This window comes from Equus caballus, chromosome 6 (assembly GCF_041296265.1).
Source record: "Equus caballus isolate H_3958 breed thoroughbred chromosome 6, TB-T2T, whole genome shotgun sequence".
In the NCBI taxonomy this organism is placed as follows: domain Eukaryota; kingdom Metazoa; phylum Chordata; class Mammalia; order Perissodactyla; family Equidae; genus Equus; species Equus caballus.
Window position 1 is genome coordinate 709986 of NC_091689.1, and position 27074 is coordinate 737059.

The 27074-nt window shown below is 41.7% G+C and overlaps 1 protein-coding gene across 36 annotated transcripts in view; it reads left to right on the forward strand.

Annotated features, from left to right (window-relative positions):
* UNC80 (unc-80 homolog, NALCN channel complex subunit) overlaps positions 1–27074 on the forward strand; it is a 218145-nt gene that overhangs the window by 177395 nt on the left and 13676 nt on the right. For all 36 annotated transcript variants that reach the window (XR_011439827.1, XR_011439828.1, XM_023642229.2 and 33 more), the window contains 13 exons: positions 1178–1348; positions 4613–4705; positions 6045–6080; positions 6430–6648; positions 10972–11172; positions 13434–13557; positions 14496–14621; positions 15874–15997; positions 16733–16939; positions 19727–19911; positions 20751–20916; positions 22294–22473; positions 25291–25429. Coding sequence is in view for 34 of the 36 variants with exons in the window: in XM_023642229.2 (XP_023497997.2) it covers positions 1178–1348; positions 4613–4705; positions 6045–6080; positions 6430–6648; positions 10972–11172; positions 13434–13557; positions 14496–14621; positions 15874–15997; positions 16733–16939; positions 19727–19911; positions 20751–20916; positions 22294–22473; positions 25291–25429 (1971 nt within the window). In the remaining 2 variants the exon portion in view is untranslated. The remainder of the gene's footprint in view (positions 1–1177; positions 1349–4612; positions 4706–6044; positions 6081–6429; positions 6649–10971; positions 11173–13433; positions 13558–14495; positions 14622–15873; positions 15998–16732; positions 16940–19726; positions 19912–20750; positions 20917–22293; positions 22474–25290; positions 25430–27074) is intronic.

The window sequence follows — 27074 nt, forward strand, 5'->3', positions numbered from 1 at the left end:
ACATTATTTTATTCACCTAAGGTTGTCTTCATTTTAATGTAGCCCAATGTGTCACTCTTTTCTTTACTGTTTAGTGCTCTCTATGTCCTCTTAAGAAATCTTAGCTAACACAAGGTTATGAATATATCCCCTTAAATTATCTGTTAGGTGCCTGATTGTTTTTACCTTCATGTTTAGATTAACATTCCATCTGGAATTCATTTTTGGTATGGTGCAAAGTAAGGGTCCAGGTGTGTTTTTCCCATACAGATATCTAATAGACAATAGACCCAGCACCATTTATGGAACAGACTAGCCTTTCCCCATTGCATTGCAGTGTTGTCTTTGTTATAAATCAAGTGTCTGTGGATTTCTTTCAGACTCATTATTCTGTTCCACATGTCTATTTGTCTATCCTTGCACCAATATTATACTACCTAATTATTATAGCTTTATAATAAGTCTGATAGCTGGTAGTACAAGTACACCAACTGTCTTTTATAATCATGAAATTTCCATCTTTTATCTATAGAAATGCTTTTTCCCTTGAAGTTTATCTGTCTGACGTCAGGAGAGTTACACCAGCATTCTTTTGGTATTTGCTCACTCTTTGACTTCAACATTTCCATATGCTTATATTTAACATGTGTCTCTTATTAGCAAAATACGGTTGAGATTTTTTATTATTCACTCCAGTAAGCAGGCATTTTCAGGCCTGCATCACAATGGCTGTTACCGCAGACTCTTGCTGTAAAATTGTTTAAGCTTTAAGAAGCCAGTTTTCTGGGGAAGGGTTTTAGCTTGTCTCAAATTTGTTTCATCTGGAGAATCACTCCCAGCAAATTCCTGAATGGAAGCTTTGTTGTAACTGTGAGGCTTGTTTCTCTAGATAGAACACATAGTTCCACCTATTATCATTCTATTATTCCTTCAACCAACTGGACATATGCTAATTCCCCTGACAGATCAGATGCTTCCTAGAGGCATCACCTTTTACTGAGTGCTCAATTAATTAATTAGTTAATGTTGGTCAATATTTCCAACAGATTTAATTACTCTTGACTTGGGTGAGGTGGGAAGTGGGCTCAGAATTCCTCATCTCTCTAGAGGCTTTTCATTTCTCCAGGCTCCTAAATATGACAAAACTAGCAAAAGCAGAATGTAGAACGTGACTTGATTTTCCTTCTGTTGGTTAAAGTCTTCAGATGCTGATGGTTTTGGAAGCTTTAGTGCCATGTTACCTACAAAAGCTAAAGAGGCAGACGTCACAAGTGGAGACAGTGCCGGCTGCCCGAGAGGAGATCGCGGCCACCGCTGCTCTCGCGACATCCCTGCAGGCCCTGCTGTATAGTGTCGAGGTCCTCACCAGGTAATCCCACCGGCAGAAACACCCGCAGCCTTAAACTGTGTGTATCCACCAAAAAGATGAAGGAAAAATGTGGTGGCTAAAGATCTCCAAAACTCAGTCTTTATTTACAGATACCCGCCCTAACTCAGCCCTTTTTGTTGTTGTTGCTTTTTTTTATTTGAGGAAGATTTGCCCTGAGCTAACTGCTGCCAATCCTCCTCTTTTTGCTGAGGAAGACTGGCCCTGAGATCACATCTGCGCCCACCTTCCTCTACTTTATACGTGGGACGCCTACCACAGCATGGCTTGCCAAGTGGTGCCATGTGCACACCCGGGATCCGAACCAGCGAACCCCGGGCCTCCAAAGCAGAACGTGTGCACTTAAGCGCTGCACCACCGGGCCGGCCCCTAACTCAGCCCTTTATGTCTTAAAACTGCAAACCTTACCAAGTTTGGATAAATAGTGCTAAGTACTCGGAATAATAATAATAATTGCTAAACACACATTTGCGTGTAGCTTGCTGAACTTCTGTGGCAGTTTTAACCCAGTGGGTAAACACATCTTACGGAAAAGGGTTAATTTAGTGAAATGAAAATGTGACCCTCATTTTTATTAGCTCATATTATTTTATGAAACATGAAATGTCTGCAATTCCAAGTAAACATTCTTTTATCATTTTACTGTTTGTAAAGAGTTCTCTTTTTACTGTAATGTCAGAAACTACGTAACAGACATAAACCACAGAATGTTAGTCTAATGCTAGAATTGACAGATTTCCTGTGGGACAGGACTCAGTAGTGCTGAGAGAGGGCTGAGAAGTTTGAGAATGGAAAGGTGAATTGACACCAGAGCTCAGGCCTAAACAAAGTTCCAAGAAGGTAGTCTTATCGAAAGATTCTCGGGTGCAGAATCAGGAGGAACTGAGCTGCCGCATGCCAGAGAAGGATGGGGGCTGGGGAGTTGGAGGCGAGGGGAAGGCGGATGCAGGAAACTATGCACATGACTGGCTTGCTTTCTGCATTCTCACCTAAAATTAGCTGGAAGGAGATATTCTTCCCCAGGGCGGAGGCGAGGAAGCCTTCTTCCTGGGTTGGTGTCTTTGTTCCTCCATCCCATTTGGCTACATCCTTAGCTTAAACTTTTGTCTATGATTTACCCCACCAAAAGGCCCCAGCGTCCCCAGCCTCTGCTTGCTCTGTTGATGAGGGGGCTAGCTGAAATCCCTCAGTCCAGGAGGGCTTTTTCAGCATGCAACAGCAAGTGAGAGAGGGAGTGAGATTTTCACTCATTAAGTCAATATGTGCTTAGTTTCTAATCATGGGCTACAAGCGTAATGTAGCTCAAAAGCCTTAGATAGACCGTCACTGCTGAGAGGCTGCAATGCACCTCAACTGAGGAAATGGGAAGCAGTGGGACGGGGAGCCTGACAAATTGCCTCTTGTAGTGGGATATAGTCCCACTGCTTTGCTGATGGTTTCATGCCCGTTGGAGGAGAAAGAACATCCTCAGCGAAATATCAGACAGACCCTCTTCCTTCTGCAGCCATCTAGTCACATCACCAGCCCCTTCCTGCTACTAGAGAGAAGGGCAGCCAATTTTCCCCAAGTGTGACTTGAGTTATTCCTCCTCATATTACACAATATTAGTGCCTTCCTCCTTTCTATTCTCTTTTATATGGATGAGTCAACGAACTCATCCAAAATTGACTTACCCAAATTTCACAAAGAGTTATGGACGGAGCTCTGTCGTTTAAAATTCTGTGGCTTTAAATATTCCGGTGGCTTTAATATTCTTTGGGTGGAGTGGAAAACTAGCCTCACTGGTAGGTTGTAATTATTCACAATAAAATTGGCTTTACTGTTTTTACAAAGGTAAGAAGAATTCCATTGCACTTCCATGCACCTAATTTCTTTACTCATGAAAAAAATTTCATCGTTTCATAGCTAGTGACACATAAATAAGTCCATTACAAGTGTATCAGTATTAGTTTTCTATTGTGTAATACAGTACCACAAATTTAGAGGCTTAAAACAAAACACATTTATTATCTCCTATTTCTGTGGGCCAGAAGTCTGGGCAGGCTCAGCTGATGTCTCTGCCCAGGGTCTCACAAGGCCAAAATCAAGATGTTAGTCAGTCTGGGCTCTTCTCTAAAGGTTCTGGGGGAAAATCCACATCCAAGCTCCTTCAGGTTTTTGGCAGAATCCAGCACCGTGCAGCTTGTCAGCCAGGGGCCACTCTCCGCTTTCAGAAGTCACCTGTATTCCTTGCCACATGGCCCCTCTCTCTTTCCAGCCAGCAACGGCACCTTGAGGCCTCATGGTTCCAATCTCTCTGTCCTTAGAGAGAGAAAACTCTGCCTTTTATGGGCTGGTGTGATGAAGTTAGGCCTACCCAGATAATCTCCCTTTTGCCGTATGATGTCACATAATCACTAGAGTGGCCCCAGGTGGTGGAGGTCTCACAGCCTTCTCTAAATTCCGCCACCACAACAGGAGCACAGGAAGAGAAGGTCTGGTGTGGTTGTTAGAAGCTTACTCACTTTCCAGCCACACCCGGCGTACAGAAAATGCACACCGCAAAAGCAAGCCTTCTGGAGTTCGCACAAGCAACTGCTTTGAAAGGTTATATCCGCCCTTCCCTGTCCCAGATGCTGCTACACAGGCAAAGTCAACATCATATCTCGAGGGAACCCTGCAGCTATGAAACGAGATGATTTGAATCTACTCTTAAGCATCCAAATTACTGCCATAATAGACACTACTTTTCTCCCTTTCCTGGGTAGTCTTAGGCCTAATTTTGACTACAAAGATTCTTTCATTCTTTGATAGTTTCTCAGAAAAATAGGGTGGTTGATGATGGTGTATGTGCCAAAATAGTATGTACACCCTTATCTTTTACTTACTGTCTAGAATGGTTGAATTCCTGGTACCTGTAGAATTGAAAAAAGAGCTCTTAATTCTCACTTAATCAGTATAGACTTAGAAGTGTAATTTCATTAATGTCTGGTTTGAGGAGTCATAGTTTATTACTCAGAACCAAGAAGTGGAAGAATTTAAATCATGGTTAGTTTCTAGACCCTTGGAATCAAAGTTCCCTTTAAAGTACCTCTTGGGACAGAAACAGCAAAAGAGTGTGACAGAAAAGACCAAAGCTAGACAGTCTGTCTTTTTAAGACTCTAAAACTAATTTAAAATTTACGTAAGCTTCAGTATCTTGAGGATTTCTTAAATGTTTCCACTTCTGCTGTTGTTTTGTTGTGATGGTTACTGTCCTTGTTGCAGGCCCATGACAGCCCCACAGATGAGCAGGTGTGACCAGGGTCATAAAGGGACCACCGCCGCCAATCACACCGTGTCGTCTGGGGTGAACACCAGGTAATTCACTGGTGTCTTCTGTGGCCTCTCAGTTTCATGCGACGTGAATCTCAGCTGTTGGGAATGACAGGAATCCTGAAAATAGTCAATATTGAGTGTGGAAATCTCCAAGGAAAAGAAAAGAAGGGGTGAGAGTTTAGAGTTACAAGAAAATACCAAGGCTTCTTTGGAAATTGTCAAAGAGAAATCCTCGCCACTGTCATAAATTGGCATCTGTGTCAGTTTGTTTGCATGAATGTACAAGATGTTCTCTGCCTCCTGGGTGGTCTTTGAACTATTCCAGTGTTGTTTCATTTGCCTCCAAGAAAAAGGCAAAGGAAACAACAGTTAATCAGGAGGTGGTTTCTCATTCCCAGGGCAGTTATGCAGCGTCAGCACTCTCATCTGGACAGATTTTCCCCAGACATTTCATCCAGACTTTGACTTAGGTCCTTAAATGATGCTTTCACGGTCATTAACTTAATCTCCTTCTCCACTTTGGTGTAACTCAGACGATGGCTATCCCAGTTAATCCTTTACCTGCTTCCTTCTGTCTGTGTTAACCTCGAAATATCCAACACACACACACCAGTGGAATCAGCTCCTTCTTCTAAGGAGGATTTAAGATAGGGCAAACCCCAAATCTGTTTGAGAGAAAGTTCTCTTTCCATAGTATGGAGTAATTACAGGGAGATCTTAAGGAGAAGCTAAATAACGTTCTTCTCTCTCTGAAGCACATTTTTAAGTGTGTATCACTATTTATGTAAAGTTAATTCCCTGCTTATGATATATATTTATATTTAAAAAAAAAAAACAAATTCCAAACCCAACGATAAATTACCTGATGTGATGGTTAACTTAGGCCACAATTTCTTATATTAAGGAAAAATGATTAAAGTTGAAGTGATATTAGGGGGTAGATTCAAGAACTAGTGGAAATCAGTCCATCAGAAAGCAGTAAGTCTGCAGAACTGAAAGGGAGCCCGCCACATTTCTGCCTCGGAGCCTCTAAAACAGAGCAGGTGGTGTTCAAAGTATAACTTAGATTCACTTCACTTTTAAAGTTCTCAAAGCTTCCCCTCATTTGGCTGCGTTTCATATGTTGGTGTGTGTTTTTATACTGTCTGTCTTTCTACTAATTATATGGCAATGGAACAGCTTTCATAGCAGCCATAATTGCAGCGTATGTGGTAGTGAAATGTAAGATAAAGATTGTATATTTTAGGGTTAGTATTGTGTATTTGTGAGCATTTCAAAATGTGTAGCTTCAGGAGCTTTTCGTAAGAAACGGTCCTTCAGAAGCCCCAGCACAGGGCCCTGCTTGGCTCTGATAGTTACGCACTGTTTTTCTGACTCACAGGTACCAGGAGCAAGGCGCCAAACTGCACTTTATCAGGTACAGGAAGACATCCCTAATTTCATACTAATTCTGACATCTTGTGAAGATTGCCTTTTGAGCTGGGTTATGGTTCCTTTAGATTTCATTTCATAACACCTGGCATACTATTTCTGGGTGGACCCTGAGGAAGTGACTAATGTAAAGCCTCTACAATTTGAGGTGACCGTCTCTCCTAGAATGATAAACTTTCTTTATTCTTCAGATGAGGTTCTTCTAGGCCCCACCTTACTGAGTCATTAGCTTATAGATAATATAAAGAATCATTTTTTTCAGTGTGCTACCCTCCTCTCACAGTTTCCACACACACACCTTTCCAGACCCCCAGTGAACCTGTATAATTCCCCAGGGAAAACCTTCACTTACTGGAGGAAGGGCAAGGCCTTCCCAGAGAGGAGCTGGATGAACGAATTGCCCGGGAGGAGTTCAGGAGACCACGGGAGTCCCTGCTGAATATTTGCACCGAATTCTACAAGCACTGCGGGCCGAGGCTGAAGATCTTGCAGAACCTGGCGGGGGAGCCCCGGGTCACTGCCCTGGAGCTGCTGGACGTGAAGTCCCACATGAGGTACTGTCCTCGCTTCTCTGCCCACGTGTGGACGCAGCTCAGGCGGTGTGTCCGGGTTTTGGGCGGGGCGTGGTGCCCAGGATAAAATCTTGGGATATCCAGAGTGATTTGTTTCCTATGACTTGGATGCATATCAGACAGGGCCTTCTGGGAAAATGTATGTTAAATCCATCAAAAAGGATCTCAGGGTGGACGGGAAAATGTTCTCAAAGACAGAAAAGTACAGTCCTTGTATTTGCTGCTCAATAATGAGGGGGAAAGGGAAGCTTCATCACCTGAATTCTTAGAAAAGCAGCCATTCTTCCGCGCGCTATTTACTGGCCCAATTCTAATTTTTCACAAGAGCCCGATGTTTCCTCTCTGTTATTTTACATGAAAATGCACGACTGCCCTCGGGTCCGGCGCTGAGCCACACTTTGCTTGGATCCGAGACCCCTTTACACCAACTGTGCACGATCACCTTCCAGCGTTTCAGAAAAGCGTCGTGGTAAAAATTCTAAGCTCGACGAGGCCAGTCATCGCTGTAAATTTTTTGCTCCTGGTTTGCCCGGGAGGGCCCAGAGCTGCGTCCCTGTGCGCTCGTAGTTCCTTCTTCCTATGGAGATGCAGTCTCACTTTTACTCAGATCCTAAAGGCCGGGTCTGTATTTTCAGATTCTTAAAAGGAACGTGATTCCAGAGGACCTTCCAGCCAGATTTGTAACAGTTTGTAAAGGGTCATAAAAATTCCTTGAAAGGAAGATTCCATGGGTGGCAAAACATTCACTTGGGAAGTTTAGTGTATCTAGAAAGCCGACAGTAGACTGAGGTTCCAGTCACTCAGAAATAACATTTCAATTTGGCAAAATGCCAATTTCCTGATTATTGATTTCTTTTTTCCCTTAAAATGAGCCTTTGAAAAATTTAGAAAGCGCTCAGTGAGGGAAAATGCAAGGCCAGAGATGTACGGCGAACACAGGCTCCTTCCCCTGCAGCCTGACTTCGCATTCTCTGAGCCGCGGGCGCATACCCAGGACTCCAGCGCCGCCCTGTTCGCGCACCCCACTGTGCGTGATGGGAGGGGTTTATTTCACACTCAGAATTCCAGCTCCTGCACTGGGGAGGGGAGGAAAGTCTGGAGTGTTAAGATCCTCGTGCAACAGCAGCCCAGAACTCCATTCAGTCCCTCTCCCCGCTCTTCCCATGATCATGTCTAGCCTACCTAAGTAACTGAGTGGAGAGAGCAGCATCGCATTCCCCAGAATCAGAGAATCACTACTACTGACAGCCATTTTGTGGGAGAAAGGGGAAGAGATTCCTCCAAGATGGATGAGGAGGCGAGATCGTGATCCTGGATTAGTAACTGTCCTATTCCCCGACCATCTATATCTGCAGACCCTAGGCTTTGGAGGGAGGGGAGAGCAGGAGGCAGAGAGGCCAGGAGCTCCCTCTAGAGGCCGAACCCTGTTAAAGGTTAAATGAGCTCTAGCTCAATGACTTAGCTCAGCCGGTGGCACTGATCCAGAGTTCAACAGATAATAGTGCTAATGAGAGTGATGCAAATTCTATGCTAGACCCTGGGGATGTAAAATCAAGTCCTAGTTTCCACATGGTCACAGTCCCCACACAAGAGGCACACCTAAGAAGATAACTATAATGAGGGCTGCTGGTGCTACGTCACGCATGTCTATATATTTATCATTTTACAGAGCGCTTGGGGCAACGTAGAAAACTGTATGATACAAAGAGATAGAATATACAAATTAGAAAGTCTGGACAATATGAAAAATTATCAGGGAAATAATTATGTTTATCATATCATTAGCTCAGGAAATCTATATGATTTGGTCATATTCGGTGCTGTTCAGGAAACATGAATTTGACCTTGAACCTCTGAGTTATCAAAGCAATGAGGGAGGAGTGATCAGTCATAAAAATCATGGTGTCAACAAGATAAAAAAATAACCAGTTGTTTGGTAAAACATTACTTTTTTAAAATACAAAGAACAAGAAATGTCTCCTGGTTGGTGCTTGTTAAAAGGAAAGAGTGATTTGATGAACACCGTCCTCAGCAACCTCCCCATGGTAAATAAAGTGGGTGCCTGTCAGTACTAAAGTTGGCATAACGTCATAATGCAGTTCAGCAAAAGCAACCTATCTGGAGCCAGGAGAATGTCATTCAAGAGCACAGTTATTTCATGGCCTGGATTTATACAGGAGGGTAGGCAAAATTTTTACCGCCAGACTAAATACCCTCAATTCATGCAATTTTTCACAACAAGCTTTTAATAAAATGGACCTGCCGTGTTCTCTAGCCAAACAGAGATATTCTGTGCTGCTGAGTAGGGGTAGATCCATATGTGTTGAGCCTACACCAATCAAAGGGTATAATTAATGTTTCTCTTATAAATTAAGTACATATTTGGATATATGTGGAGGTCAGAGCTAAGTATATAAATTTTGAAATTGTGGGCATATAGGTGGTATTTAAAGACATAAGAATGAATAGTATCACTCAAGGAGAGAGGGTTGATAAAAAAAAAAGAGAAAGGGATGATATGAAAGACAGAAGATAGACTTGTAAGAAGTGTTTGATCTGAGCCAAAGAGCCAAGAAGCAGTGTTGAGGCGATCTGTACTCCAGCATTTGCAGAATATGTGGTTGACTGCAAGGCTCTCAGGGAAACTGTTCCTGATTAGATCGAGTCTCTGCCCTGAGGGAATTTAGTCCCTCATTTGCTGAAGCCACAGACTAGCAGGATAGTAAGATCTGCTAATTCTCTTTCCCTCTCTCTCCTCCCCTCCCTACCTCTCTCCAACTCTCCCTCTCTCTCCTTCCTTCTCTCTCTCTCCCTCTCTCTCTCTCTCTCTCTCTCTCTCTCTCTCTCTCTCTCTCTCGCTCTCGCTCTCAAAGGGAAAATCTTTTGTGTTCTCATCAGGAAAGGACCACAGGAATGTTTTTTACCCAGAGATCATTCATGTGACTGTATAGCAAAGACTGTATTAAAGGAAATTTTTGTTTTATCTTCAAAGCAAATTTATTTTGTGACATGACCAAGGATTAGAGCAATTCAGGTAGCAATTCATAAAATGACTCAAATTCAGCTCTAAATATTATCTTCAAGCTTAAAATAGATTGATCATTTCTCAAGCATTTCTCAATGTTATCTATAAAATAATAAGGGGCGAGAAATATATGCATCTAGATATACTCATGTGTCACACCAATAACCTGAAAAGTAAAGAGTTATTTTCTGCATGGCACAGTTGTGAGAAAGAGACAAACAAAAGAAATGTACAGGCTGTTTAAAATGATTTCTTCAAAACACACACATCTTACACACAATTTCCAGAAGGACAGTGTGAAGACAAGAAGGGATGAAGAGACAATAACTATTTCTTGATAACGGAGGGTGGCTATGGATGGATTGAATTCATGCCTCCAGATTAAGCCTAGTAGAAGAAACTGAGGGAACTGGGGGACCTCACATGAGGAGAGTGTCTCACAGTGTGGACCTCCAAAGAGGGAGTGAGCTGCCTCGTGCGGGAGTGAGTTCTCCATCCACAGTGCTAGTAGGATGGGGCGATTGTAGAGCAGTCCAGGTGTTAGAGAGGCAATGGCTTGTCTGTGATTCCTAAACCAGAGTGCCTGTAGAACCCCCCGGGGAGCTCTTAAGCTGCCCATCCTTTCAAGCACTCATCTTCTCTCTCTTGGAGTAATCAAGAGGAAATTTCTTCTGATTAAAATGCTCTAGTTAATACCTGGGAAAAGGAATGGTGCAATGTTACCATTGTACTACTTCTAATGAATTAATGGATTTGTGCAATGATCTCTGGCAGCAGCTGACATCGTACAGAGTGACAACTAAGAGTCATGTGCCTCCTGATGAAAGTGCACATCAACCGTGACGTACACTTGCAGGAGATCAAAACCTCACCTGAGCTAGCCCCTAGATCTAACTACTGATTGAATTAAATATGGGAGCAGTGGGCTTGATTAAGTGGCGCCATGGAGATTCAATCAGCAAAATCCAGAGTGTGAGAAATAATAAGGACAAACAGCTAATTTCCTCAACAAATGAGTTGCAAAAAAAAAAAAAGGAGAAAAGAGGAGAAGAGGAGGCATGTGCAAATTAAAAAGAGTTATGAGATATGAGCCAATTGAAATTTATGGGCCTTATTCTGATTTGTCTGTGAAAAAGTTTATTTAAAAATTAGAGATAATGTGCCAGAATGTTCTTAGTTCGGCGAGTTGGAGTGTTGGAAGGAGGGTTATTAGCAAGAGGCTGTGTAGGAACGTTCTCATTGTGGCATTGTAAGCTTATTCTTAAAACAAAAAATTCCAGGTTGGCAGAAATTGCACACTCCCTTCTGAAGCTGGCCCCATACGACACCCAGACAATGGAGAGCCGTGGGCTTCGACGCTACATCATGGAGATGCTCCCCATCACCGACTGGACAGCCGAGGCAGTGAGGCCAGCCCTTATCCTCATTTTAAAGAGATTGGATAGAATGTTCAACAAAATTCATAAGATGCCTACTTTGAGGTGAGGGGCCTCCTAGTCAGTAGTTCGTATTGTGAGCCTCAAAGTTAGGGTTTGTCATTTTTTAATAGTGGGTCAATCTGGAGTTGAATGAATGGCTTGATAGTTTTCTTTGGTGTATATGCATAGCTACTCAGGTATATGAGTGCATAAGTAGCAGGGTCTACATTTTGAGGAAATAACATATTCTTTTAAAACTATATTTATCTTGAAAAATCTACTCATTTCTTAGCTATCATGTTCCTTATCTGACACACACACAGAAAGTTCAATGTGTATGCTTCCATTCCTTTTGAAATAAGGGAGGATATGCCTTATAAATAAACCCACCAAGAAGAGAAGGAAAATTAATTTGATGTTCAAAAAATACCATATTAGCCACAACTAGAAGGACCCACAACTAAAAATACGCAACTATGTACTGGGGGGCTTTAGGGAGAAAAAAGAAAAAATTTTTAAAAAATACCGTATTTAACATAGTATTTTAGGTCTCAGTTTAGAGAAACACCAAGCTTTACAATAATCAGCCGAGCAGCAGCTTAAAAAGATCCCAGGATTGATAACAAATACCTAATTTTCACCTTTTCGCCTAATTCAGGTGGTACTAAATGAACATTATTACCACTTGATCTCCGTTCAGGGGCCTGAAATAGCCATGGGCAGCCTTTCTAGGATGGATGCCTCTGAACCAGTCTCCCTGGAGATCTGAGCCCAGTTCAGAAAACTAGAGCCACAGTGAACAGATGGTTCAATTGACAAATGCCAATAAACCCACTAATTTGGAAATTTCAAGTTTGAATTAGTGAGAGCATTTTCTCTCCTTTTAAACTAAATCCAAAATTAGTGCAACTCTTCTGCAAGAATTTGTAGTACTTAGTGTTCAATTTGTCAGAACTTTTCCAGGTTTTCTTCTTCATTTATGAAGCCATCAGGAGTTGTTGGATTTATAAAAAAAGAAATTGAAAGATTTGCATTCTAATAATTGACAGTTTATTCCTATATTGTTTTATACCATGATGATGAACGCTTATACGTTATTTCAAGGTTCTTTTTTTCAGTGGCATGGAAGTGCTTGTCTGTAAAGCACTCCTGTTGTCTTTAGTGGTCCCAATGGAGTGTTTGTGCCTAGCAGCAAATGACCAAAGTCTTCGAAGTCTTACAAGGGTGTATCAAACTAAATTCTTTTTCTTAAATAACTTTGTGTCTAAAGATGTCAAACATCTCCATAGGCTGATTCATTTGTTGTATAACTGAGCCCATTATAAAGAATATCATGCTTCTTAAAAGTAGATTTCTGGATCTATACATAGACTGGTCAATTGTAGGCAATTTTCTTGGGGTGCATACTGTGAATTTGGGGTTACCTTGGATTTAATTTCTTCAGGTGATCTCAATTCAACAAGAGAAATATTTACTGAAACTGTGTGTTCCTTGGGCATCAGAGATGTTAATATATCCTCATTTAGGAATGTTTCCATTTTGTCATTGCAGATGTTTCATTTTGGTAGGAAGTATAAGCTTAGAAATTGTTTCCCGGATAATATTTGGAGATAGTGTTGACATCAGTAAAGCCCAACCTGTTTATGTGGAGGGCACAGGAATGCCTCTTTTGGTACTGAGACAATTACAGATTGGATGGACTTTCATTACAGAAAACCCCGTGATCATCTAATTGGGTTATGTATACCCCATTTATACTACCATAGAAAGTAGCCAAAAAATATAATTTCTTAGGAGGCCAAGAAAGAACACTTTTTAAGCAGGCTAGTTTCTTATAGTGTGATCTTTTTGGCAGGAGTTAAGCCATATAAATCCAATTAGTTGTAGTCTGGTATAAAAGCTGATGAGATCAACTTTAGTCTGATAGATTTGAGAAAGGCAGCCTGGGGTCAGAGAAGTTTTATTGGGAGTAATGACCCCTGTGTTGGGTTTCCTAAAACGGTAGTCTTACACCCTCTCTCAAAGTTAAAACCAGGGAACTTAAAATGCCACCCATTCATCATCTCTGTTTTTTCTTCAATAGATGTTGTCTCATTATAGAGTGGGGCAGGACTGCCTTGCTACGTTTTCAGTATCTTCCTTCCTTCCCAGTGCGCTCTGTACTTTTGGAACAAAATGGGTAAACTGGATCCCATGTGAAGCACTCAGTTGTCCAAGACACCCCTCCTGTCTTAGATGGCGTCAGAATCACTGTCTCATTCACTTGTTTCAGACTGTCTCCAGAAGGGAGCCAAGTGGCTAATGGCTCCTATATTGTATTCCAGGCGACAGGTTGAGTGGGAGCCTGCCAGCAATTTGATTGAAGGGGTTTGTTTGACACTTCAGAGGCAGCCAATCATATCCTTCCTGCCTCACCTTAGGTCACTGATCAATGTCTGTGTCAATCTGGTGAGTAGCCAAGTGGCAATCTTATGAAACTTTGCAAAATTTAGCTCTGCTATTGACTTCTCTGAATTGAAGATTTACAGGTCAACCACTTTGTGCCCCCATCTACCATGAAAACAGATGGCTCAGGTGACACTGAAAATAGTGAGGTACATTTCAAGGTGGTGCGTGGGGAGATACAAGGGCCCATCCCCACACCAATGGGATTTTCGTGTGCTGCTTCCCACGCGCTACTTTGACAAGTCACCTCTTCAAGTTGCGCTGAGAGTTGAGGGCTGCCAGTTGGAGAGTGGGGTGGTGGAGACTGCACAATTGGCTAGAAGTTGAGTAGTCTGGGGTGGAGGAGTTTAAAATGCAAAGAGGATTTGTTTCTTTCTTAGTGCAAAATGACATTATGAGTTGGCCAGTCTAGGATTTATGTAAGGAAAAAAATTTTTTATCTTTTATGTAATATCTAGAGTCTGGTCCTGACAAGGTTTTGTACAATGTGGAAACCATGTTAGAGCATCTCATTGAATAGGTTCTGCTGCTTAACTAGTCGAGCAATAAATCTGTAGCTGGAATGCCTAGTGCAAATAGAGCTGTTGCCATCATCATCGTCGTCAGTATTTGCTCCATTAAAGAATGTTGACTGCATTCCTTTGAATCCGCAAGTAAGTATGTCCAATCTCCTGATTAGAATAGTTTTTAGTTCATCTCTCATGTTTTCATACTGCGCTGTAAACAACATTCTACAAAACCTTGGCTGAATTCAGTGTAATGTTTGATCTGACTCCAGACATTGCATGCCTTCAAAAAAAGGCAACAAGAACAGATTGAAAGTGACATCCCAACCTTCAAATTATGATGATGATGATGATGATGATGAACTGAGACTCCCGATCTGCGGTTGCATGGAATTGCATAGTCCAGGCTGGTCATGTGCTCTGTTTGTATTTCAGGTGATGGGAGTGGTAGGACCTTCCAGTGTTGCTGACGGATTACCCCTTCTTCATCTCAGCCCTTATCTCTCACCACCTCTGCCCTTCAGCACAGCTGTTGTCCGGCTTGTAGCATTGCAGATACAGGTGTGACTGCCTTACCTGTTTGTCACGCTCATTGAGTTGCTGGTTGAGGCACCAGACCATGGTGTTCTCTTTTTCCTTCTGCAAAGGCTGGGCAAAATCTGTGAGACAGAAGTGTAAACATCTCCAAACTTACAGGTTTGGAGCTTCAGCCCTGAGCTTGGCCCTAGGTTGTGCTTCTGTAATTCTTCTTGAGATCTCAAAAATAGCAGAGTCATTTAGTCCTGACACAACCTCAGAAACCACCTCGGTCATTTAAAATGTGTGAAGATACCCTAGGAAAATAATGGTTGACAGATATTCGGCTCACAATTGTTAATTAAATGGAGCAGTAGTATTCAAAGTCTCGTTTTAAATTATTTGCAGAAAGAATTGCAATATAAAATTCTTGCCAATGTTATTACTAGACTTTGAATATCTTAATTTTCCTTAGTGATTGTGGGTTGAATATCATGGGTGCTTTTTTTAATTCTCCCAGTTATTTTCTTTCTTAAATAAATTAAAATAATCATTCCCAAGATAAAAAAAAGTGCAAAATACCAATTTCCCTGCCTATTTCTGTGTGTCACCTAATTTTAGAGAGTGGGAAATCATCAGAAATCTCTGTGACCAATGGGAAGGAGACAATTGGTGTAAATGGATAACTGCCCCAACCATTATCTGACAACCAAGGTTGATGGTCATCATTCATAGAATGGGTACATGATAGACAAAGGATTAAACTAGAGCTGTGGCCACCATGCAGAAGAGACACAATGACATCCCTAAAGTGGTACATTTAATAACATGTGTGCGGAGATCATTTATTTCTTTCTATATTACCTATTGTTTCCTGGCTTGGAGAAGGCCTTTTGCAGGGGTCAGATGACTTTGAAATAACTTCCGAATGGAGCAGGTGGCAAGTTCTCATGTTTTTTCCTTTTCTTTGTCTCTGAAATATTTATTGGTGGACACACGGAGAAAGTGAATGGGAAAATGCAGTTTTTGTAACAGACCATAAGTATAAGAATTTTTCATTTAATATTCAAGAGGTTACTGTTTTTTAGGTATGTAGCTTTCGGTTATGTCAAGCAAATGGTAAATGGTAAAGCAGTGGTAAAAACTGAGTGAATCTCATGCTGCACGATGACAACTGAACTCATAGTTTACAGGAGCAGCCGGCAGGGAGTCACCATCTCCGTCCTGCTGTGTAAAAACAGAGTTACTGAATGCGTGTGGGGCTCCATTAATCTTTTTTTCTATTGTTGCTGCACAGGCATTAAAAGAAGATTTTCCTTTAAGCCATGTGATCTCCCCATTCACCAATCAAGAGCGAAGGGAGGGGATGCTTTTAAATCTACTCATCCCATTTGTCCTCACAGTAGGATCTGGAAGCAAAGGTCTGATTAATTTAACTAAAAGAAATTTATCATTGTTGTTGTGTTTTCTTAAATGTCAGGCTTTTATTTCTTTTTCCTTTTCCCATGAAGGCCATCATGAAGTCAATCTGAATGATTTAAATAGGGTTACCTTAGGAAATAGAGTTTTTATTTCTTTTCACTTTAGCTACCCTGGGTCAAGAGCTTCTCTGCTCCACTTCTTAGAAGACACATCCTCTTTAAAATCGTTTCAGTACAGCAAAAGTCAAGAGAACATTGCTTCAATTCAGAAAGCGGTATTAACTGAAGTACAATATGATGTGAATTGATAGGTGAATGGACTTTATAACCTACTGCCACTAGGTTTAGCATAAATCCTGCCACTGTCATTAAATTCCAGTATGTTTTCATTTCTCTTCCTTCTTGGGGCATTTTTCTTTTAGGAAAAGTTTATCTCAAATGTAAAGATGGTACATTATGAGTATTTGAGCAGGAAAAAGAAAGGAGATGGAAATGGTAAGCGGGAGATTGGCTAGGAACATGCACCATTGGGTGCCCGCTACAGAGAAACACCCAGTACCAGGAGTGCTGTTTCTGTCCATAGGAGAAGCTCGACTTGGTGGGGAAACACCCAAATTTCTGGGGTATTCTAGATTGGAATTGGAAAGAGGGCTGAATTTTTCTGTGTTTAACGTGGGAAGTCTACCTTGTGACTTGTTTCTCTTTCCACTTCCTCTTCCAAACTCTGCCCTTCAGATAGCCCATGGCTAGAGCAGCCTGAGGTGCAGCTGCTGCTGCAGACAGTCATAAACGTGCTCCTGCCACCACGGATCATCAGCACATCCAGGAGCAAGAACTTCATGTTGGAGAGCTCTCCCGCCCACTGCTCCACCCCTGGGGATGCAGGGAAAGACCTGCGCAGGGAAGGGCTGGCAGAGTCAACCAGCCAAGCAGCATACTTGGGTGCGTGCTTTCTCTCTCCCTCTCCCATGCTCCCTCCCCCTTCTCTCTCTATACACATGTGTATGTGTATGTATACATGCATACATGTGTATGTATATACATATGTAGTTATTTATGTTCCACTGTGACTCAAAAAGTATTTTAAAAGACTTTTATCCAGAAAGTATTTAAAGAAGCCCCTTGAACAAGTAAGAAGCATCACCCTTGCAAAAGAGTCTGGTTTCCTTCGGTAAACAAATGCCAAAACACAAAGTACTTTCATATCTGTGGTGCCTAAATTACTTGGTTGGTTTTATAAATGTGTCTGGGTGTGTAAAGAAGGCACTTGCAGTAAAGAGTCCTCCTTGCTGATTAAGTATGAGATCACTAATGAGGTTATCATTGGTAGCTGTTATCAGATCTGACTCAGTCTAGTGTACAGGACACTGCATCGCACAACTTCTGGGGCTCATTAGTCCATCATCTATGTGAATGGAGCCCCTGGAGTTGGGCAGTCCACATCCTGTGCAGCAGGACATGGTGGCCTTGCAGTATATTACGTTCCTACTAGCTGTTTTTCTTCCCTTACAATATCATCTTTAAATCACCGTCTTGATCTTCACTCTAGTGAGGCCAGTCGACTTGTTCTCCTATCTCAGGCTTCCCAGTTCCCTCCCCTTTCTAGTCCTACCTTCCCATTCCCCCATTCCTGCCTGAACTTGGTCCTGACCCATGGAACCCTGGAAAGCCACTCCTTGGCCCTGAATGAACTAAGCCAGGGGGAAAAGACCACTCTTGCCACAGCACTGAGAATAAAGAGGACTGGCAGCAGAAAATCTCAAAAGGAGGAAGTTGAGGAAATCTTGCCTGACGTTTTTCAATTCATCCAAGCAAATCTTGGTGGGGAGTATAAGATGAATGCATACAGGTAAAAACAGGCCCTCTGAGTGTGGAGTGTGTGAGGTGTTTGGACTGCATTATAAAGGGATGTATTTGAAAATGAAGTGATTGACAATGAGAATGAAAAAGGAAAGAAGCAACAAGGATGCATATACACAGGACCTACCTATGTGGGATTTGGTTGTCAGAGGGATGAGAAGGTAGGGTTCAAAGAAAATCTGGACCCTGGGACAAAGCCCTGCATGAAGTTTGGGATTGCACAGAGGATGATGGAGAAAGAGAGCTTAACATGTAAGACATGGAAAGGAGAAAACACTTGATGAGTATTTTTAGTTCTCTCTACTGTCTGTCTTTTTAATGAACGCGGATCCTTTGGTTACTTGGCCAGGCTACTGGACCTCTATTTTAAATTATTTTTTACATTTATTTTGAGCACTTATTATGCACTAAGCAGTGCTTTCTAGACTTTACATTATCATCACATTGAATCCTCACAACAACTCTAAGAAGTCAATGTTCCTCTCATTTTAGGAGTGCAGAGGCTAAGGCCCAGAAAGGTTGAGTAACTCACCTAAAGTCACACTGTGAATAAGTGGCAGAGCCAAATTTCATATCCAAGCCATGTGGCACCAGCGTCCCTGCTCTTCTTGAGCCTTTTTTATCCTGCTTGTCTGTTGGGCCGATGGAGCTGAAGGTGGAAAGCAGAATGGCAGCAATCCCAAGAAGGCCAACAGGCACACAACAGTAGAAATATCACCAGGATCAGGGTAGGGAAAGAGGAGTGTTGCTTTTTGTTCATTTATTTGTTTGTTCAGTTGAGGGAGAGGAATGGAGACGAGTGATTGCTGGGAAAAGTGAGATTCTGAGGACGGAGATGGCTCAAGACGAATCTTAAAACATCTCTCTTTGTGTTATATGGCATGGCTGTCCCCTGGCAATGCCTAAATAGATGATGAAGGTGTGTGACTCTTGAGGACTCTAGGGAGTTGGCTGGCTGTGTCTTTTAGTTGCTGAGATGAGCTTAAGAAAGGACAAGAAGGCCCAGGTTCCTTGACTGCCCCCCGGCAGACCCTGTGCGGAGAGAGACCTGGGGTGGCAGACGCGGCTCCCACCATCATCTCTGACATCTTTGCAATGTCCTGGTTTGTCCTGATACCCTGGGAAATTTGCTTCCTGAAAAAAACTAAATAAATCTAGATTGTGAGAGGCCTGCCAGAATCTGGGAAGAAAGAGATATTGTAAGAGAAATCCAACAGGGGTTAGTAATAGACATGATGTGCAATGTGAGGGGGCGGGCGGGAGGGTGGAGGTTTCAGCTGGAAGCATAGACTCAAAACACGTTTACTGGTACCTCCGGGAGCCACTTGGGATGGGGCTGGAAAGGGAGCTGAGAAGGGGAAGGATTTTTTTTTTAACTTTGTACATTTCCACATGGTTTGATTTTTACTGTTAATGAGAAAAATATATCATTTCTATGCATAAAAGAAAAAAACGCAAATATTTTTAAACACTCCTGTTTTAGCTTAGGCTGTGAGTGATATGGTGGTATTGCCACCAAGCCTCTACGACAGCTTTAGGAAAGCAAAGCATCAGCCCCACATCACACCTATAACACGTTTCCGTCTCAAGTCTGTGAACCGCTTTGCTCTGTATTTTCCAAAATAGTACTCAAATGCACTTAAGAAAGGTATTTCTGTTCTCCTAATCAGAATCAAAACATGTTTACCATACACATTTTTGTCCTGATGTCCAAGCAGTCTCGCTTGGGAATACACGTAAGTTTTCGGAAATGTGGAGAGAGTTTAGAAATGTCGAAAATTTTATGATGCATAAAGGGCTGTGGGGGTGTGGGCGGGGCTCCTCCGATGCAGATCTGCAGGGTCACTTTTCTTTTTTCCTGGTGTGAAGCGCTGAAGGTGATTCTCGTCTGCTTCGAGAGGCAGCTGGGAAGCCAGTGGTACTGGCTGAGCCTCCAGGTGAAGGAGATGGCCCTGCGGAGGGTGGGCGGCCTGGCCCTGTGGGACTTCCTCGACTTCATCGTGCGGACCCGAATCCCCATCTTCGTGCTCCTGCGCCCTTTCATCCAGTGCAAGGTGCGGTGTGCGCCCCCTCTGGAAGTGACAGCCCCATGCATGTGCTGCCCTCCAGACTGAGGCAGGATTGTGACAGCCCCGCTCCTGGGACGCAGTAGAGCTGATTAGTAGGACCTGTGAACACCAGGCTTGACGAGAAACAGCTCAAAAATGAATCCCAGAGGACAGGATTTCCTGTTCGAATAAGCTTCCCAGTAAGAGCTTTATTAGAGTCTATAAAATTTTGCCCTCTTCCCACTCACCTCCCCTCCACACGCACAAAAAAGATTGACCCAATAGAAAGATCTGGAAAATGTTTTCCTTTCTTCAGTGGCATGACTGAGATCTGACTTTATGTTTTTTATTTATTTTTTCATTTTTCCTTCTTCTCCCCAAAGCCCCCCACTACACAGTTGTGTATTCTAGTTGTGGGTCCTTCTAGTTGTGGCACGTGGGACGCAGCCCCAGCATGGCCTGAGGAGCGGTGTCATGTCCGCGCCCAGGATCCGGTGAAACCCTGGGCCGCTGAAGCAGAGCACTCGAACTTAACCACTCAGCCATGGGGCCGGCCCCTGAGATCTGACTTTAAATAAACATGAAAAAGATGGGATAGTTAAAGTGTGTTCTTCCCCTGAGACCTTCAGTATTCATCTACTCTGTTATTCTTTTCAGGCCCCAATTTCCTGGGGCAATGATTCAAGGCAATGTGTTGATTAAGCACCTCCTGTGTAAAGCACTGTTCTAGCAACTTCGTATGCGTTACCTTATTTAATCCTCGCAACCAACTATGAAATGTAGACAATCAGCCCATTTTATAGACGGGAAAGTTGAGGGCCTGACAGTCTACGCCTGCCTTTCAGCTTCTGGCCCAACCAGCAGAGAATCATGAAGAGCTCTCCGCCCGGCAACATATTGCTGACCAGCTGGAGAGGCGCTTCATCCCACGCCCTCTGTGCAAGAGCTCCCTCATTGCTGAGTTCAACAGTGAACTAAAGATCCTGAAAGAGGCCGTTCACAGTGGGTCAGGTGAGGAGGCATGGGCTATTTTGAATTCGTTTGACTGATGAAACTCACAGCCTACAAAGAATGCCTCTGTCCAGGTCGCCGCTCTTTTGGCCCCATGCGTGAGTCAGCCATGTCAGTGCATGGTACATCTGACCATGTGATCATTGTCAATCACAAAACAAATCAAGGGAGTATTGTAGGAGTCTAATTTTACTCCTTCTCTAAGCATTTTTTTCAACCTTCATTTCAGTAGTTAAGTTCTTTCTTGAATATTTTACTGGAGGAAAGAAAACCTGTTTAAATTCTTACCTTCCTTTCCTTTTTGGAAAGGAGAAGAGGGACGTACATTCACTGAGCATCCCTATTATGTGGTAGATTATTTCATAGATACTATTCCATTTAATCCTCACCAACACCTGCAAGGTGCATAACTGAAAGGCCACTTAAACCAGGAGGGAACTGAGGCTCCCCAGAGGACACACAACTTACATGCATGACAGTGACGGCAGTGAGGGGACTTCCGGCAGGTCTCTACGATAGGTTACACAGCCTTTAACGTTTCACGAATTGGAGGGAGAGAGGGTTGGGCTAGAGTTGGCAGGCTAGGGGTTACTTTACATTATTCAAAAGATTTTCTTTGGGAATACATCATTTACTTTTTACAATTATATCAACAGCAGATTACTGCTGGAAAGGAAAGGAAATCATTGTCTGCCATTAGAGGGCAGTCGTATCCATAAGTAGAATATTGTATGTGTGGCTTTCCTTCCTTCTAAAATTTTCACATTGCTTGCATTGTATTAAAGACAAAAATTTTGGCAAGCGCAATCTTGGTGAAATCTACACAGTGCCATTCAAATATTCTGCTTCACAATAAAATAATCTGACATAGAACCAAGGGGGTATTTTATAAGTTGTAAATCCAGAAAAGGAGAATGACAGCACAGTTTTGATTATGTATCCTGATGCTGATCATGAGGTTTCCACCAGATAACATATTTATTACTTCTATATGCTTGTGTCAGGTAAGGTATATTTCTCAGGAAAAGCTGCCAAGTTGGAAGCTACAATTCTTGTCAACATTCGTTTGAATTCTAGCAGCCTTGGAAAATGAAATTGAAGAGCAGCGAGAGGCAACAATGTCAAAGCATTTGACATTGTTAGAGCTGCTATGCTCCCACAAAGAAACCATTCAATGATAAGTTCATCAGTGGCTGATTCTTCTTCTTAACAGCCTAACTTCCATTTCTCCTTTGTCCTAACAATCATTTGTCTGGGACACACTATTTAACTGACCTTTCCTGAAAAATACAAGTAGTCAGAGAGGAGTTTGAAGCAAACATTTGTTTTCTCTCGAGACCCTCACCATGGATTTCCTCTGGTCTCTCAACCCCCCAGCCTACCAAGGGAAGACATCCATCAGCACCGTGGGCACCTCCACCTCCGCTTACCGCCTGAGCCTGGCCACCATGTCCCGCTCCAACACGGGCACCGGCACTGTCTGGGAGCAGGACAGTGAGCCCTCCCAGCAGGCTTCGCAGGACACCCTGAGTCGGACTGATGAAGAAGATGAGGAAAGTAGGTGGCCCCACAGAATCAGGCAGAGGGGGCATGGATGACACAGCTTGGCCATGCGAAAGAGGGCTCAGGAAGAATTGCTACCTTTCCAACCTTTTTCATTTCTGATCCTCTGGTCATTTTTACATAAAAGATTTAAAATGGAACTATGACTGATTTTGTGATTTCTACTGCCTGCTTCTCTATAAATTCCTTGATATCTTTGGTCATTTGGAAGGAATTCAGGCAAAAAGTAACTCTTTAGCGACTCCTAAATTTTCTTTAGGCTTAGTTATTTGGCCTTTTCCACTAATTCTCATTTAAATTGTGCTTCAGTAACTAAAGGAAGTGTTTATTCCCCTTTCTCCTGGCCATCGTGCTTAGAAAGTTGATCAGCAATTACATGACTCCATTGGGCAAGGAAATGCGAGCAGTGCATATGCTCAGGACTCAGAACAGAGTGGTTGGCTATACTGCCTGGAACATGAACCAGCAGGCTGTCTTGAGGGAAGACAATCAAGACTGTCCCCAGTGATGGAGGCAGCCCGGGAGCTTCTAACGCATATGATTAAGATTTGGTGTTAGGACATGAGGGAAAATCCAGTCAAGACATACTTCATATGTATGCTTAATAGGAACAGGTTTTAAAAAGTAAAAGGGGAAAGGTTCCATTAAATACCACTGACATTTAATGTTTTTTTAATTGCATTGATTATTTTCCCATTATGTTTTAAAGACACTCTGCTATAACGCTTACAGCAAAGTGTGCTGTCAGTGCCTGGAGGATGAAAACAAAATCTAGATCTTCATGCAGAGCTTCTCTATGCCAAACAGCAAGAAAAAACCCCACTACAAACTAAATTAGAGGAAATGCGAGTTGAGGTTAGAATTTTAATTAACTCAGATGAATGAAAGTATTTTAATACCACAGTTGGACGTTAGGAGAGGGAAGGAAATAAATGCTTTGTCAAAACATATCAGTAATATTTCCAGATTTAGTTTCAGGGTCATCAGATAACAAAGCAATAATCATATTGTCCTGCAGCTGACCTACAGACAGACTTGTTTCCAAATCGCCCTGGTCGTTGCTCATGGAAATAGTCCTAAAATCATAGTTAGGGAAATCTTGAAAAATCTTGACCAAGAAAACAAAATGAGAGACGAGGATCAGCAGGTTGAATATTCATTAAGTCCTGGTAATAGTTCAGAACTTAAAGTAATATCTATTTTTCTTTAATACTTGAAGGAGTGTCTCCCAGCAATTCTTTTTTAATTATAGGAAATGACACTACCTATCTTTTATAGGGCTAAGTAGATTTTGCAGGTAACCTTATGGATAAGTAGATGACTTTGCCAGTAGGAAGGAGCTAGGGAAGAAAAGTAGAGAAGATATAAACAGAGATATCATTCACCAAGAGCCGACACTCATACACAGACAAACACGCAGTTTTTTGCTAGAGTCTCTTGTCTTGGACATCACAACCATCCCAGTGAACACAGGGCTGCTAACAAATGTGTGGTTGTGATGTGGGTCTGTATTAATTTATATGGGGTGGCGTGTGAAAGCCAGATGGTTGACTGCTTTGAATTAAACTATTTTCCCATTCAGTCATCAAACCTGTATTAACACCTAGCAGGTACAAGACAAGGAACAAGAAGGTCTGAGAAAGATATGCTCTCTGCCCTCTGAGACCTCACATATCATCCTGTAGAGAAGATAACACAAATTTTCAAGAAAGAACACTTAACAAAGAAGGCAGCACATGATTAATCACCAAATAATACTGAGGGACGAAGTGTAAAGTGATATATGAGTTTGGATAAGGGGGAAAAATATCAGTGAGATCTGGGAAAAGCCTTTGTAGAAATAGCTCAATCTGCCTTACCATATTTTTCATGTTTTTAAGGCACATTTTCTTATTCTCTTCTCTGCGAATACAGCTAAAAAGGAAAACCCATTCTATAACAAGAATCAAAAGTCAGTCATTAATTAACAAATTAAAATTTCTAGCACTTTTCTTGTACACCTTTTTGGTTGGAAAGAAGTTTCATTAGAAATATGACCACTTGGGGTATTTTAGCTAAATGATGCCAGATCAGTTTATATAGTAGCATAAGTGCACCAAACCGTCTGTTAATCAGAATATGTTACTGTTCAGCAACAGGCAACATTAGCTCACTTAGAATGAGATCACCTTGTCACAAACACTGTGCTAGAGCTAACTTTCATATGGACATGAATACGTTGATTTCTGCTAAATGGAGGTGACAATATTACATGCTTAACATTTAAAATTTAGGTTAAAATAAGCATTTATTTCTAAACTATAGGTTTTTAAATATTTTTCCTAAAACTCTCTGAAATAGTCTCTTTCCCTCAGTAGCCTAAAAATCATTAAATGTACTGAATGTAGTTTTTGAGTGTCAAAGAAGTGTACTTGATTCACTCAATAACAAAGTCCCTTATTGAACTATTCCTGGAATGTTTAAAAATTTATAATCCAGCTTTCCTGAAATCTTTAATATGCAGATGGCCCTTGACTTTCACAAATAATCTACTTGTAAAAATGGACAAGTTTACATTTATCTGATGAAGGCTGTTCAAGGGTGGGAGATAAGTGGATGGGAAAAATTATCATTCGTCCCTTTGTACAGACTAAACACTGAGACCTTTGGGGTCTTGCTTTTTAGTCTGTACAAAGGGAGGAATGATCATTTAGCTTTAGAGACCGCCCTAAGGTTATTTTCAAGCCAAGATGGGAACCCAAGTACAAATTGGTTTGGGTTTTCTGATCAATGTCATGGTTTTATAACCCTCCCTTCTGTTGCCCCTTTCAGATGACTCTGTAAGCATGCCCAGTGTGGTAAGTGAACAAGAAGCTTACCTCCTGAGTGCCATCGGAAGGAGGCGGCTCTCCAGCCACGTCTCCAGCATGTCTGCACCTCAGGCTGAGGTGGGCATGTTACCCAGCCAAAGGTAAAGAGCCACAGATATCTTATACTCTGCATTTGGGGGCAAACGTAGAAAGTCTGAAAATTGACTCCTATTATTCTAAAAAGGCCAAAAGAGAAGCAAACAATCATAACATTTTTAAAGTAGACCATTCAACAAAGAACTTTTCAACCAGGGTCCTGCAGGCAACATGTTGCAAAGAGTTTTCTAAGCCGGGCCAGTAGAAGGGATCCTAATTTCTGATCCAAGCATTGTTTCTCTTACAGATTCTCCAGAAATAGTTACATGGTCTTCTTTCTGGTTGTCAAATGACATTTTTGTGTTTCAGATATATCATTAGCTAAGCTAATAATGAGTACCTGGCAGGTGTATAGAACTAGCTTGATACATGTGCTAAAGTTTAGACTTCTGGTTGTCATCAGTATTTAGTTGGAGGTAGTGATGCTTAACTGAGCAGAAAACGACCTATGCCACTCTGAGTGACCTTGGCTGGTCATTTAACAAGAGCCCACACTTTTCTCCTCTGTGAAGTGAGGAGATTGGCTAAGATGACCTTTAAGGTAACTTCTTGAGCTATAGTTCTATGATTCCATGACTAAACCCTTTAAAATATTTTATTTATGCACTCTATACCTTCTAAGAATATACATAAAAAACTTCCACGATTTATATATATATGTAAGTATGATATAGAAAATTATCTGACTTAAGAGCCCAAACATTATCCGTTTTAGAGCCAAAGATATTTTCACTTCAGGAACTGAATTCTTTCAAAGAACTGGCCTTTCAAATAGGGAAAAATGATAAAAGGTGATTAATAAGTAAATTACATACATTTGGTAATTTGCCTTTGAAAAGAAAGTCTTATAAACAAAATGTGTTAACAGAATCAAAGCCAAACTATAAAATGTCCAAAAATCCCCCAAATTTGTCATACAAGTAATTAATATCAATTTATTTTTAATTGCTAGCAATGTGCAAGTTTCTATCAAGAATAAAAGAAAACTATCTAGCAATTTATTTAAAAGTTTTATTTAAATTAAGAAATGGTAGGAATTTAAAATATAGGGGTTTTTTTTGCTATTTGCCTAAAATAACCAGGCCATCAATTCCCTTTGTACATATCTATTAAGGAGTTAATTCATTGCCAGGGAGAAAATTTATTCTATTATGGATATACTAGAAATCCAGAAAAATCGTAGTTACACCCTTGGGCTTGAGTCCTGTTTCAGAAGGCTAGTGAAGGCGATACTGTCTCTGGGCCTTAGGGAAGGGGCCTCTTTCTGGAGACAGATGCTGTTTTGTACAATTAGGTAAATGATTCTTTGGGGGCCGGCACTCTAGTTTTCTAAATGGGTTAATTCCATCCAATTTAACAAATATTTATTGAATGATTTGTGGGTGCCTAGCCCAATGCTAGGCACTGAAGGAAAGAAAGATAAAGTATGACAGTTTCTGTTCACAAATCCCCAAATCAGCTGCGTCCAAATAAATCAATGAACTATTTGATTAGTTTCTCACTGAATTGACAGATGTCTTCTTTTGACATTTACAATTCAGTCACTAGAGGATGGAGTAGGGGGTAAATGTGAGTTCCATGTGAATTTTCCAGGGTTAGCTTCCTTACATTTGTTTACTTGCATTTTCATTGAAAAATTAGGGGGGGAAG